This window comes from Pinus tabuliformis, chromosome 8 (assembly GCF_031772625.1).
Source record: "Pinus tabuliformis cultivar Carrire ecotype Pingquan chromosome 8, CPIR1, whole genome shotgun sequence".
Classification (NCBI taxonomy): domain Eukaryota; kingdom Viridiplantae; phylum Streptophyta; class Pinopsida; order Pinales; family Pinaceae; genus Pinus; species Pinus tabuliformis.
The window spans coordinates 1,856,094,043-1,856,108,586 of record NC_142294.1 but is presented as its reverse complement, the minus strand read 5'-3'; the positions used below and the strand labels follow the sequence as shown (position 1 = coordinate 1,856,108,586).

The 14,544-nt window shown below is 37.2% G+C and overlaps 1 protein-coding gene across 1 annotated transcript; it reads right to left on the bottom strand.

The window, feature by feature from the left end:
• Positions 1-417: 417 nt before the first annotated feature.
• Positions 418-6,108, bottom strand: LOC149243700 (uncharacterized). The gene is made up of 2 exons (XM_089371281.1): positions 4,786-6,108; positions 418-4,650 (listed from the first exon to the last, which is right to left on the bottom strand). The coding sequence occupies exons 1-2, from the start codon at positions 6,106-6,108 to the stop codon at positions 418-420; spliced, it is 5,556 nt and encodes a 1,851-aa protein (XP_089227407.1).
• Positions 6,109-14,544: the final 8,436 nt, after the last annotated feature.

Genomic DNA, 14,544 nt, shown 5'->3' with positions numbered 1-14,544 from the left:
TTTCCCCCCTTTGAATGCCTCTGCTGGAGAATATGGAAATGCTTCTGAACTATCCCGCAAGGGTGGTTATTTGTCGATCTCTGTTTCTCTTGACTTCGGAGATTTATAATATGGTGAACATAGAACGAGGCCCGAATTTTAATTCCCGGCTGCTTCCCATCCGGATCCGGTACCCCACTACCGTCGGCCGTTCCATCCGTAATCACGTCCACTGCAATGTACCCTGACGCCTCGTTAATCTCCCCTCTCAGCTGATGAGTATTAATTATCGCATCAAATGTGTAATCTTTGGTACTCATCCCCTCTGCCGCCATAATACCTCCTTTTAATTCCTGATTCATCATTGTGTGGATTTGCATGCCACTTGGCACCTTATTCAATCGAACCTTGGCCATGGTTCGATCGTGCCTCCGCCAATTAATAATCCCTTTCATTGATCGAAGTGTGATCCCCGATAACACCATCATGATCTACCTTAATGAGCGCGATCAGATCTTTCCACTCTCTATTTGCCTCCGCATTCCTCCACTGGCTATCTATCCTGCTTTCCTGGCCTCTGCTGCCCCAGTTGGCAAGCCAGTCCGCAGGTTTATTGCCATTTCTTCTAACATGATTAATGATACAGTAGTCTATTCTTCTAATCATATCCGCTATCTCCTGTACGATACCTGTTGTGCGCCAGCTCTTTGTCACCTTTTCCCACCCCTTGCCATTCCTGAGTTTCTTTACCATTTCAATGGCAATTTGGGAGTCGCCCGTAATATCCAAGTTGGAGTACCCATTCCTGATAGCAATTCTTAATCCGGTATGGAGAGCCCAAAACTCGGCCTCATTGTTGGTCATCTTCCCTCCCCAGTCGACATATATCCATCTTACTTGTCTGTTGCTGTCACGGAATATACCCCCGAACCCTGCATCCCCAGGGTTGCCCTTAGAGGCCCCATCGAAATTTAGTTTTATAAATTGTCCCCTAGGATAGGTAAACTTGTCTGGGCTTTTAATCCTCATGTCCTGCTCTCTCCTTAATTGATAATGCACCATCTCAAATTTAATGTTGAGTCTGTTCAAAATTTCTTGCTCCCCTGGATCTGCTTTCCAATCTTCGTCCTGCCATCTCTCCACCAGAATGGTTTCTCTCATCGCCTCTACCACCCGCTCCCAGATTACCTCAGGTTCCTTATTGACACTTTTGAAAATTCTAGCATTGCGTTCCTTCCATACCAGCCATATTACAAAACCTGATACAAGATTCCAGGCTCTCTGTATGACTTTGCAGTGGAAAGTTTCTTCCCTCCAACGGAAAACCATTTCAAGAAAATCTCTAACCACCACCCCGGGTTTATTAAAGGTGCGCTTGGTATTAGACCATAGTTGATTAATAAACGGGCAGTGGATCATAATATGATCTCTGTTTTCTTCGTGTTTTTTACACAGATAGCAGCTCGAAGGTCCCGAGAAACCCCGTTTCTGGATGCGGTCCCATGTTAAGATTTTGTTTTTCGAAGCTAACCAAGCGAAAGTGGTCACTTTGGGCCACCAATTTAGATCCCAAATTTTCCTCCAATCCTGCTGGCCATCATTGTTATTGTGAGAATTTACCAAATAATAGGCTTCCTTAGCTGAGAAAAGACCTCTCATGGTATTACCCCAGCGTAGAATATCTTTTCCGTCTCTTACGCTGATTTTCCTTGAGTTCATTTCCTTTTTGAATGCCGTTTGCAGGTCAGGACTAAGATTCTGATCCCACTCTAACGGGTCCTTCCAGGATCTCCAACAGTCATCCATGCTATCAGGTTTCCAATAATCCTTGACACATATTCTGTTCCCCTCAATTCTTCCTCTGATTTGATGAAGATTCTGCATATTGTTCAGTCTTTCTCTTTGCTGCCATCTGTCGTCCCAGAAGTGAGCCTCATTCCCTCCTCTGATTTCCCAGAACGCATGCTGCTCAACAATGTTTCTATTTTGACTGGCCAATTCCCAAACAGCGGATCCGCGAGGAGTTTCTTCTTGTCTTAGAATGTCTACCTGTGAGTCTGGCATTCGATATTTTGTTCTCCATATTGATTTCCAGAGGTCATTTCCCCCTTGCAACCACCTCCACCAAAGTTTAGCTCCCAGTGTTTGATTGAGCAGTTCTGGGTCTCTTAATCCTAACCCACCTCTCTCTTTCCTCTCTGTAAGCTGATTCCAGGCCACTAAGGCCCATTTCTTCTTTTCCTCCGACCCTCTCCAAATGAAATTTCTGATAATTTCTCTAATCTTCCCATAAACTCCTCTCGGGGCCGCCATAATTGAAAGGGGATAGATGGGTATAGCCTGAAGAACCGATTTAGCTAAAACAATTCTGCCAGCAACATTCAGGACCCTAAAGGCCCAACTCGAGACTTTTTTCCTCATTCTATCTAAGATTCCCTGCCAGTTCTTTAATCTTTTTGAAGTGAAGTCCAGCATGTTACCCAGATACTTTGTAGGTAGTTCACCCATTTTGAAGCCCAGAATTCTAATAAGGTGAGTCTTCACTTGATCCACCGTGTTGAAGATAAAAACACAAGATTTATCCCGGTTAATTTCAAGTCCCGATGCCTCAGCAAACAAGTCTAGAATTTTCTTTAGATGTTTGACTTCCTTAACAGTTGGTTCTCCAAAGAGCATTATATCATCAACAAATTGTTGATGCGTTAGAGGAAGTCTGTCTCCCCATAAGCGAAGTCCTTTTAATCTGTGAGCTACTCTTTCCTGAGTAATATACCTTCCTAGACCCTCTGCTGCTAAAATAAACAAGAAAGGGGACAACGGATCACCCTGACGGATACCTCTGGAGGCATTAAACGTGTTCGAAGGGTTTCCATTGACTAAGATTGAAAAGTTAGGGGAAGAAATGAGATTGTGGATCCATGTAATCCATCTCTTGTGAAAACCGAAACATTCCAGAACTCTTTCAAGGTACCTCCAGTTAAGCCTATCGTAAGCCTTGGATAAATCTAGCTTGATCATCATTCCCTTTCGTTTTTTATCTTTGAGGGAGTGAATAACTTCTTGAGAGACAACTAAGCCATCCAAAATCTGCCTCCCCTCCACAAAACCAGTTTGCTCCGCCGATATTAAACTTTCCAGAAGGGGTTTTAATCTTTTAGCAATTAGAGAGGTTATGATCTTATACACTACATTACAGAGAGCTATAGGCCTAAAGCCATTAGCATCCTCCATATTTTCTCCTTTAGGAATTAGAGTAAAGAAGGTTGAATTAAGAGCCGGCCATACCTTCTGTTGCACCCTTGACTCTTCTACCAAATCCAGTATGTCTTTTCCAAGAAAATGCCAGCCAGCCTGGTAGAAATCTACTGTAAAGCCGTCCGGGCCCGGTGCTGTGCCCTTCCTCATTGCTTTCACTGTATCTTCCAGCTCTTCCAAAGTAACCGCCCTCATTAAGGCTTTGTTCTGGTCCTCCGTAACTAGTCTAGGTATAGCAGTGCAGATCTCCTGAATAGCTCTCGCTCGATCCACTTGGGGTTCAGAAAGGATTCCTCTATGATGATCCACTAGTGTTTGCTCAATTTCCTTTTGCTCCACCAACCTTATACCATTATTCCCTTTAATGGAAAGAATTATGTTTCCCTGTCTATGCTTAACCATTGCCTGATGAAAAAATTTTGTATTTCTTTCCCCTTCCCGAAGCCATTTAATTCTAGATTTTTGTCGCCATAGAATTTCCTCTTGCTTTCGTCTTTCTTCCATTCTTCCCAGCAGAATCCCTTCTTTGGTGATGCTTTCCTCAGTCCTGCCTTCCAAAATTATTTTCTGTTGGAGATCCTCCATTTCCTTTTCTAGTTTTTGCTTATCTTCCAAGATGTTGCCAAATTCTTCCTTGTTCCACTTCTTAATCTTCATCTTCAATTCTTTCAGTTTTAAATGAAACGTGTGCATCTTTCCTCTACCCTGCACTCTACTTTGATTCCACCATTCTTCTACCTTTTTTATGAAATCCGGATCCCGTAACCAGAAGGCTTCAAAACGAAATGGCTTCTTACCCTGGATTTTTTTAATGTCGATTTCCAATCGGATTGGCCAATGGTCCGAGCCCAGGGAGGGGATAATCTTGGCCTCGACAAAGATATCCTTGTTCAAGATGTCTTCAGATATTAAGAATCTGTCCAGTTTTGAGGCAATTTGGTTCTTGCCTCCTCTTCGATTATTCCATGTATAGACTCCATTGATAGTTTTAATATCTACTACTCTTAGGTCCTCTATCATCTCATTAAATTTATCCATGAACTGATCCAACCTTCTAACCCCTCCTTTTTTCTCTTCCAGGGATCTGATTAAGTTGAAGTCTCCTCCAATGATCCAAGGTTGCACAGAAAAAAGTTGTCGGATAGTTCTTAAACTCCTGATGAAGTTTTCTTTTCCTCCAGGGTTTGTGGGTCCATAAACACCTGTAATGACCACCTGTTCCTTGGTCCCCACTATCCTGCCCAGCCCGGTCAAGATTCCATGCATACTAATCCAATTATCTAGAAGGATTTCATTCGGATTCCACAGTATTGCTATTCCCCCTGCAGCTCCTATAGCATCCTGTCCCATAACTTTGTAATTCAATCTACTTTTTTCAATGATTTCCTCTAACTGGTGTACTCCAATTTTAGTCTCCTGCAATATCAAAATGCTAGGTTTTTCTTTTTTGAGTTTATCTCGCAAATATCTTTGCTTTCCCTTACTATTCAAGCCCCTAATATTCCAGCTGACAACAATCATTTAAAACTTTTGGAAGGAAGGAAAAAATACCTCTGACAGAGGTATCACTTTACCAGAGTTGATCAATGTTTCGCCCACCGATTGGATGGTTTCATTTAACGTTTTCCGACCTCTTTTTCTGCTACTTTTGCCAGCATTGCCCATTTCCAGCATTTCTTTCTCCTGCTCCCCAACCTCCGTTATTTGTTTTTCCAAGTTTTCCCCTTTCCGCTCCTTGTATTTCTGGAAAGCTTCCTTGAACAACTGTTTTTGTTTTTCTGGTATAAATCTATTATCCAGATATTTCCACTCCTGGAGTAGTCTCTTCATTAACTTTTCCTCTTCGGCCTCATTTTCCATTTGGTTTTCAATTTCCATATGCGATTCCACTGTTTCTTCCGCCTCCTTTTCCTCTGTTTGTTCCTTGTTCGGTTTGTTTGGGCTTTTTACTTTCTCTTTCTCTTCTCGGGAAATCTCCATGGGCGAGTTCTCTGGATCTTCATCATCATCCAGATTTATTTCATACCCTTCCGTGTCATCTTGCAGCCCCTGAAACTTATTTTGACTTTTTATTGTATTGGATGTTTCTTGCAATTTGGGTTTCAGGGTTTCTTTATTTTGCCTTTTCTTTCTATAGACTTGCTGGAAGCCTTCCTCTTTGTCTGCTGCCCTACCTTTATCTGTCTTCCCCCCTTCCTCCTTATTCAGCGGGCATTGCCTATATAGGTGGCCGTATTCATGACATTTCCGGCATCGAAAGGGGATGTGTTCATAATCGATCGGCTGCGTCCAGACTTCATCATGATATTCCAATTCGATATTTTCCGGGAGTGGTTCAGCCAAGTTCATGAAAACACAAATTCTGGCAAAGGCATTATACTTTCCTCTTCTGGTGGCCTCTGCAGTCTTGACAAAGCTACCTATTGAGTTTCCTATTCCTTCCAAGATTTCCGGATCCCAAAACTCATCAGGTAACCCAAACAGCCTAACCCACACCGGGGCATCCATTAGTTTTTCTTTGTCAGGGTTATACCGCTCTTCCCAGTGCTTCATAAACAGACCTGCATTGTTCAAGAAGTACGGCCCTTCCTCAAAAATTCTGTTCTTGTCTTCCAGATTCGTAAAGATAGCAGTGAAGAAACCCTGCGCTCCCAGTTTAAGATCTATATGACCCCGAGGTTTCCATCGCTGTTCTATCCATCTATTTAACTCCTTTTCTGAAGGCCAATAGCCGATAAATTTGCAGATTAATGCATGATCCTTCATATAGCTATTGTATTCCTCCAGTTTGTTGAAGGGAATGACATACCTGGGTTTTTTCTGAGCTCGAGGAAGGCATTTTCCTTTCATTCGCTTCTGCCATAAGTTGCCCATTACCGGGGCTAGGTTTTCCTTGTTTCCTTTTGGAATTCCTTCTGAACTGGTTTCTCCCATCACTATATTCTTGAAGGAGGGGTTTGCACCCCCCCCCTTGGCTCGTCCATCCCGTTCAGTACTGTCGGCTAGGTTTTAACCCTAGTTCTCTTATTAAAAACAACGAAGCTGCAAAATTCGGTTCAGCCGAAATAACCGCAGACCCCGACTGAGGATTCCGTCCCCCGACTGAGGAACCGTCCCCTGGCTGCGGATTCCTCTGTCAATCCTGCCCACCTGCGTAAACCCTCGTTTTTTTTTTTATATTTTTTTTAATGTTCTTTTAATATATTTTTTATTTAGTTATTTATTTTTATTTATTTTTTAATTTTTTTTATAATTTAAATTTTATAATATAATATTTTTTAAATATTTTTATTATTTATTTTCATTTTAATTTTAAGGTTTTTTTAATTGTTTTGAATTTTTGAATTTTATTCTATTTTTTTGGTAATTATCTAACCTTTTTTTAAATGATGTTTTTATTTTTAACCTAAAAAATCGTTGTTTTTTTATATATATTTTATAATTTTTTGTTTTATATCTTTTTATTTATTTATTATTTTATTTATTTATTTTTCATTTTTCATTTCTACAAGTTAATTCTATTTTTATTTTTTTTAATTTTTATGGTTTTACAATTTATTTTATTTTTATTTTTTTATTTTATGAAATTTAATTTATTTTTTGTTATGAATTGTCCCCTTGCCACCCTTGGCTAGTTGGGCCTCGGGGTGGTCAAGGAAATTTATTTTTTCTTCAAGTTTTTAATTTTTTTTAATGTTGTATTTTAATTTTGTAATTTTATATTTTATATTTATTTATTTTTTTAATTTGGTTTTTATTTTATTTTACTCTCTTTCTTTCTTTCTTTCTTTTTTTTTTCTTTTTTTTTTTTACATTTTATGGTTTCTTTTTTAATGTCATTACTATATATTTTTTATGTTTGATTTTTTTGTCATGTTTTTTTACTTGTTATTTTTTTATTTGAATTTTTGTTTTCTTTCATATATATATATATATATATATATATATATATATATTTTGTAAGGTCTATGTCGATGCTTGTCTAGCAACCTGATCTCATTATGTGCAATTTGATAGTTGATTTTACATTTTTTGTCATAATGAGTCAAGTTTGCCCCACAATGTGTAAATTTCATGGTTGGTCTTTAAGTTTTCATTACAATGGGTTGAGATCACCTACACTACGTATCAATTTGATAGTCGTTTTCTTTTTTTTGCAATGTATCAAGTTGTCTTGGGCTAAGAATTTAAAATCGCTATACATTTAGCATTTAAAAAAATTACTCTTGGTATAAGAACTCTTTCATTCAGGTGTTCATTTCTCAAGTTTTTTTAGTCATAAAAATTTCCATAATGTCGTGCTTGAAATATTTTGAAAATTTAAGTTTGTTTTGTAGTCATAATATTTTGTTTTAATTTCATGGTTGAAAAATTGTCAAGATTTTAATGTTTTTTCTAAGTCGTGATATTCTATCTTTAATGTTATGGTTGAAAAGAGTTATACATATTTTTCCATAGCACCATGCTTGAAAATTGTTGAAATTTTAATGTTTTCAAAGAAGTGATATTTTAAATTTAATGTCACTCTTAAAAATCATTGGAATTTTAAGGCTTTTCAAAGAGGTGATATTTTATCGTTAATGTCATGCTTGAAAATCGTTGGAAATTTAAAGTTTTTCAGAGTCATGATATTTTATTTTTAACGTCATTATTAAAAAATGTTGAAAATGTAAAAAAAAAAAATAATAATAAATAAATAAATAAATCAAACATTATTTCGGCATCAACATTTTTCAATTTCAAGGTGTTTTTTGCACCAAACAAAATGGCTTTTATTGTTTTTTACTATTACTTCTAAAAAATATTGAAAAATTACTCTGAAAAAAGGTGATGCAAAATTAACACTTTTTATTTTTGGGCTCGAGTACCCATTTTGAAGTAATAGTTCCCGTTTGATCGGTAACTATGTTTTTTTAATTGTTATGCATGCCATTAATAAATTTTGTCATTATATCGCTGGTTATGAAACTTTTATTCATACAGATGATTCTTCCATTAGATATCTAATGAAAAACTAGTCATGAATGGTAAAATTACAAGATGGTTGCTATTGTTAGAAGAATTCAACATTGCTATTCTTCATAGACCAAGAAAAGAAGTTACAGTTGTTGATTTTCTTTCTAGAATGCATAATAATAATAATGAGGATGTTCATGTAAAAGATAACTTTCTTAATGAATATCTTTTGCAGTATCTACTAAACACCTTGGTTTGCAAATATGTCTAATTATTTGGCTACAGGAAAGTTACCTCCACAACTATCAGCTAGAAAAAGAAAAAAAGAAAAAAAGAAGGTGATCAAAACTAGTGCACCTTATTCTTGGATAGATGGATAATTGTACAAAATTAGACCTGACTTGATTATCCGAAGATGTGTTCGAGAAGACGAAGTACCTAAAATATTGAAAGCTTTCCATGATGAGCCATGTGGAGGACATTTTTTTGACAGAAGAGCTGCTTACAAAATCCTTCTTTTAGGATATTATTGGCCATCCATTTTCAAGGATGCCAAAAAATTTAACAAAAGATGTGATAGTTGTCAAAGAATGGGGAAGCCCATTCCATCAGATGAAATGTCTCTACAACCATAGGTACTTGTAGAACCCTTTGAAAAGTGGGCTCTAGATTTTGTTGGACCAATAAATTCTCCATCTAAACAAAAAAGGTACATACTTGTTTGCACAAATTATGTTACAAAATGGGTAGAAGCTAAACTTATTTTATTTGCAACTGAAAATACTATAGTTACATTTCTTTTTGAAAATATTTTTACTCGTTTTAGTGTTCTAAGAGAAATTGTAACAGATCAGGGTACTCAATTTACATCCAAGTTGGTGCAAAAGATCATGGAGAAATATAAGATCAAGCATCGAAAGTCTACCCCATATCATCCACAAGCCAATGGACAAGTGGAATCCACCAACAAAGTACTTGAAGCAATTCTTACCAAGACTGTGCATTTGCATAGGAAGGATTGGGCAGAAAAGCTTCCAGAAGCACTATGGGCATATCGAACTACATGGAGGAATACAACTAGACATACTCCTTATGAGCTTGTCTATGGAAAGAAAGTTTTGCTTCCAATTGAGTTCCAAGTGGAGACCTTCAGAACAACAGCTAAATTGGGCCTTGATCTATCAGAAGCTCAAAAATAGAGATTATCACAATTAAATGAGCTAGATGAGATCCGACAAGATGTTATTCAAAGAACCAACATAGTTCAATAGCAAAGATCTAAGTGGCATGACAAATTCATCAAAGCTAAAAAGTTCAAGCAAGGTGACTGGGCTCTTCTTTTTTATTCCAAGTTCAAAGATTTTCAAGGGAAATTTCAAACTCATTGGCTTGGTCCTTATGAGATTGATACTATTTTTGATAATGGAGTAGTCAAAATCAAAACTATTGATGATGAACAAATTACTTTCCTTGTTAATGGTCATAGATTAAGTTTGTATCACAAACCACTAACAAAGGAATAATTTGTCAAATATTTGCAAGAGAATTCTGAATTCAAGTTGGTCAAGGAAGGAGATTCTTCTCCTCACTCTCCAACTTCATTGTAATTTTTCCAATGAAATTATATACATACATATATATATATATATATATATATATATATATATATATATATATATATATATATATATATACCATGAAAACCGACTATGTTGGCATGTTTATACATAAAATCTTAGCTGAAAACCAAGATCTCTTGGCAGTTTAGATATTCGAACCCCCCTCTTTCTTGTCCCTGTTTCTTTCTATCCTTATTTTTCTAATCAATTTTCAAGTGGAAATCTATATTCATAAAAATCAATATTTTCACTGGGCACTAGAAGCAACAACAACAATAAATAAGTCTTCTCCTTATTAGACAAAGAAAAACCGAGAAAGGATAAGCAGAAAAAAGAATTCCTATCATTATGCATCTGATCTTTAATCCTGTAGACAAATTATAAATCTACAACAAAACAATATCAAGGGGATCACAAAAACAAAGGTATGTAAGAATGTCAAAATTATATTTCATATAGGAAGCTTAGGGTTTAATTTATGGATGGTTGTATTAAAAAAGTTGAGGTCCTTATAAAATGGTTATCACATTAATGACCGTGACTTAATCACATTATTATATCCTTATGCATAGGTTACAACATGGTACAAGTGATCCAAATTTGGAATACCATATCATAGAAGATGACTTGGTCAGATTTAGGGACAAGAAATATGTATCAGACAACAATGAGCCCAAGAAGCTTATCTTGAGGGAATTTCACACTAAGCCATATTTAGGTCACCTAGAATATCATAAGAAATTGATCCTTATTACACATTACCTAAAAATAATAATGGTTTATCACCTTTACTTGTATTTAAATAACCAATATAAATAATTATGTACTTTATACGAGATATAATTTACTAATAACCTTTATAACTAAAATATGGTTATTACTCTACGAATTCTCTTAATATTTAATATTAGATATATTGATTTCTAAATAAACAAGCAAAATTCCTTTACTTATTTTTCTAGGAATTCTAATTATTAATTTGACTAGGGTATTGGTCAAAATTAGCCGTTGTCATTATAACTGTTGGAGTCTCTGCACCTCTATTTAATCAAGCTAAGCCAGATTGGTTCTTCAACTTGTCCTGACGATGAACCACACTGGTTGGTTCGAAACGCGTCGACAAACGATTGATTATGTGATTTTGCCGAAGATTATCTAAACAAGTTATGGATCACAGAAGTCTAAATTCCTTAATGAAGAAGTTCTAATATTGCCCGAATTTGAAGAAGGAAGTTCATATTTTGTGGATATATTCTTAGATTATCAACAGGTAAAAGAAGAATGTAAGCATCCAAGTGGTTTACTATATCTGATTATGATCCCAGAGTGGAAATGGGAGGTCATTTCTATGGACTTCATTACAGGTTTTTTGAGGACATCTAGACAACATGATTCTATAAGGGTTGTGGTTGATGGGTTGACAAAGGTAGCCCACTTCATTCCAGTGAAGTCTACATATTCAATTAATGATGTAGCATAGGTATTCATAATATATGTAGTGAGGTTTCATGGCGTACCAAAGAAAATTGTGTCAGACAAGGATGCCAAGTTCATTTCTAGATTCTGGATGTTGAAAATGGAAACAAGAAATGCTAAAAATAGAAATGCTATAAATAACATTCCAAGTACCAGTGTTGGACATAGCAACAAGGAATGAAAATGGAAATGCTAAAAATAGCATTGCTATAAATAGTATTTCGGGATACATTCCAATTTTAGTTAGTCTCTGAACTAAAATTGAGAATTCAAATTCAAATTTAATCTTAGCAGTTGTTTGTAAAATAATAAATTAATTCATCTTGAGTTAATTAGTTGTAGAAAATCAAACATGAAGTCTATGTGGGGACATGCAATAGTTTCTCCATTGATTGAGTAATTTATTCATCAGTTAAAGAGATAAGGATGAGTTGTAATTAGTTGGCTCAGTTAACTGAGTCAAGTCCAGTTAGATTAATTCAAATAGTTTGTTGAATTAATTGTGAGTTCAGTTAGTTAATACATGCATGCATGTAACTGCTGCACTTCAGATAACTGAATATTCTCTCATAAATAACTCATGCATGTCAGTTCAGAAAAGACCCAATTGAGATCAAAGGAAGGGACAGTGTACTATCGGTTGGAGGAATTTTCCTATAAAGGAAACTCACCCATGCAGAAGGAATTATCTCCTTCAGGATTGCACAGTTAGATAAGAGATTAGTGAGTGTGTGAAGAGGCTAATTCACACAGGTGGCAACACTAACCCTAAGGAAAACTGCGCAAGGAAATAGGAGGCTTGGAGGGCAGAGGAGAAGGTTTGTGAGAAGCCTTTGACTGTCTGTGAGCAGCAGAGGGATTGTACTGAGAGAAGGATAGCTTGTGAGCTAAAGATTTGTGTAATCCGGACATATTTCCACTTGTATGATAATAGAGAGATTGGGGTTTTAGGCTGAGGCTTTCCATGGGTTATTCTTCTGTGTTCATGTGTGATTGATTTCTCATTCTCAGTTATATGTGTTCTAATTTATCTTGCTCATATTCGATTAAGCTTCCACAAAGTTTGTTGTAGAAGTAGATCTTGTATTTTGCTTTAGTATATTGCATAATCTGTTGATCTACAGTGGGAATTTCTACATGGTATCAGAGCAAAGGTGATCAAAGTGAAGAATAGTATACAAGAAGGGAGAAGTTCGAAGTTTGAGGTTCCTGAATATAGAAATCGAGTTCTTATCACATCTCAATTTCACCAATGGCGTTCAATGGTTTAAGACTCGAGTATGCCCTTGATGGCAGCTCGAATTATATAGCCTGGAAGGATCACATGGAAGCAGTATTAGAGGATAACAGTCTAAAAGATTTCATTGATTAAGAATTCCCCAAGCCGACTGATGCTACAAAATTGGAGGAATGGAAGAAATGTGTGGCTAGAGCAAGGAGAATCCTTCTAGAGGGAGTTCGAGACCACATAGTCTCAAGTCTCCATGGGAAGGAGACACCGTTTTCAATGTGGAAAACATTGAAAGATCTATATCAAAACAGCAGCGATCAGAGGAAGCTGGCGCTGAAAGACAAACTTCGAAAAATCAAGTGTGAAAAAGGCAACACAGTCTCTACATATTTGAACAAGCTCACCACCTGCAGGGATGAGCTTGGAAATGTAGGGATCATGACAACCGATGTTGACATGGTGAGTCTTTCACTCCTAAGTCTTCCTAAGAGCTGGCATAGCTACCAAGACTTGGAAAATGTGATCTGAACAGTGGGGCACTTAGGCTTCTTGCCTAACTTACAAGAACCTCTCCCACTTCCAAATCTTTAAATATTCCCAAGTCTTATTGATTAACCAATGCAGAATTAAAAATGCTTGAAAATATGGGTGTATGCTTATGTTTGTCTTAAACTGTTCAGGTGTTGTAATTTAATGTGCTCAAACTGATATATAAATACATATAAAAGTAAATAAAATATCAAAGACAATGCAGCAATAACACAGACATAGAACAACAATATTAATTTGGAGTTCACCCACGACTCTTGGGCTACGTCTCCTTGAGCTCTAGTCAACTCAACTAGGCTCTCTAGGATTATGGTATAAGTCCTTTTTACAAGCTCTTGGCTCAACTCCTACTGTTTTACACAGAAATAGTGGGTTCAGACACCATGTCATTCCCTGGCTCTTGAAGCTCTGGCTCTTGGCTCTTGGTTCTGGCTCTTGGCTCTGACTCTAGCTCTTCAGCTCTGGCTCTGGCTCTGGCTCTTCGGCTCTAGCTTCTTTGGCCCTCTATCAATTTACAGCTCTCTTGGCTTTTCACTTGACTTCCAAGTGACTCCCTTGGCTGTTCTTTTTCCTTCTGCACTGCCTCTTTCTGCTCTTTTTCGCCTTAGCTTCCTGATTTGGATTTGCTTTTAGCGATAATTCCAACAACACATTTTTGTCTATGACGTTCATGGCTTTTAAGCCAATCGGTGATTGTCTGTTCATTTTCCTTCTCATGCTCTCTGGCTTCCCGGCCTCTGTCCGCTCGAATCCCCCTCTAAGCGTTATCAATCATTGCTAAACGCCCTCAGGGATGGTGGCCACCAAACACTGTTCATCAGATTTCAAATATTCATAAATCTGCACTATATTTCCATCGGGTCCACCTTTTAATTGCTTATCACATCTCCACCATTGATCTGGAAGATCTAGATCCAACGACTGTGGTTCATTTCGGGTGGCCCATGCGTATGGGAGTTAGGGTGGTTTTCTCTCTCCTCAGCCTAGACATGTGGCAACCATTGTATGGGATCGGGTGGAGCCCGACCCAAACCATTTACTGCCTTTGGCTCTCCCGAAATCCTACCTGTTTTGTGATTTCCCTTTTATATTGAAAAATACATTAAAACGTGAAATCCCGCTCATATCAAACTTGAAACAATATTCAACAATGTTAATAAACCCTTTCGGGTCCATAATATCGCATCAGCCCTTTATCCCTTGTATTTTGTTTATTTAACGAAAATCGCGATTTACATTGAAAAAGCCCTTTTTCCGAACTTGAAATATTATCAAATATCGTTTATAATTTTAGCAGGTTCGGCCCTTTTATCGGCATCCGGGGTTGTCGACCACCGATCGCCGATATCGGCAATCGCAACGTCGCTCAGCCAGGGGCTCTGTGTATCGCTGATGACGATTCGTCGATTCGATCATCAGTGATTGACGATCGCATGATCGGCGATCGGAAAATCTAGGTCCCGATATCGCATCTCTGTC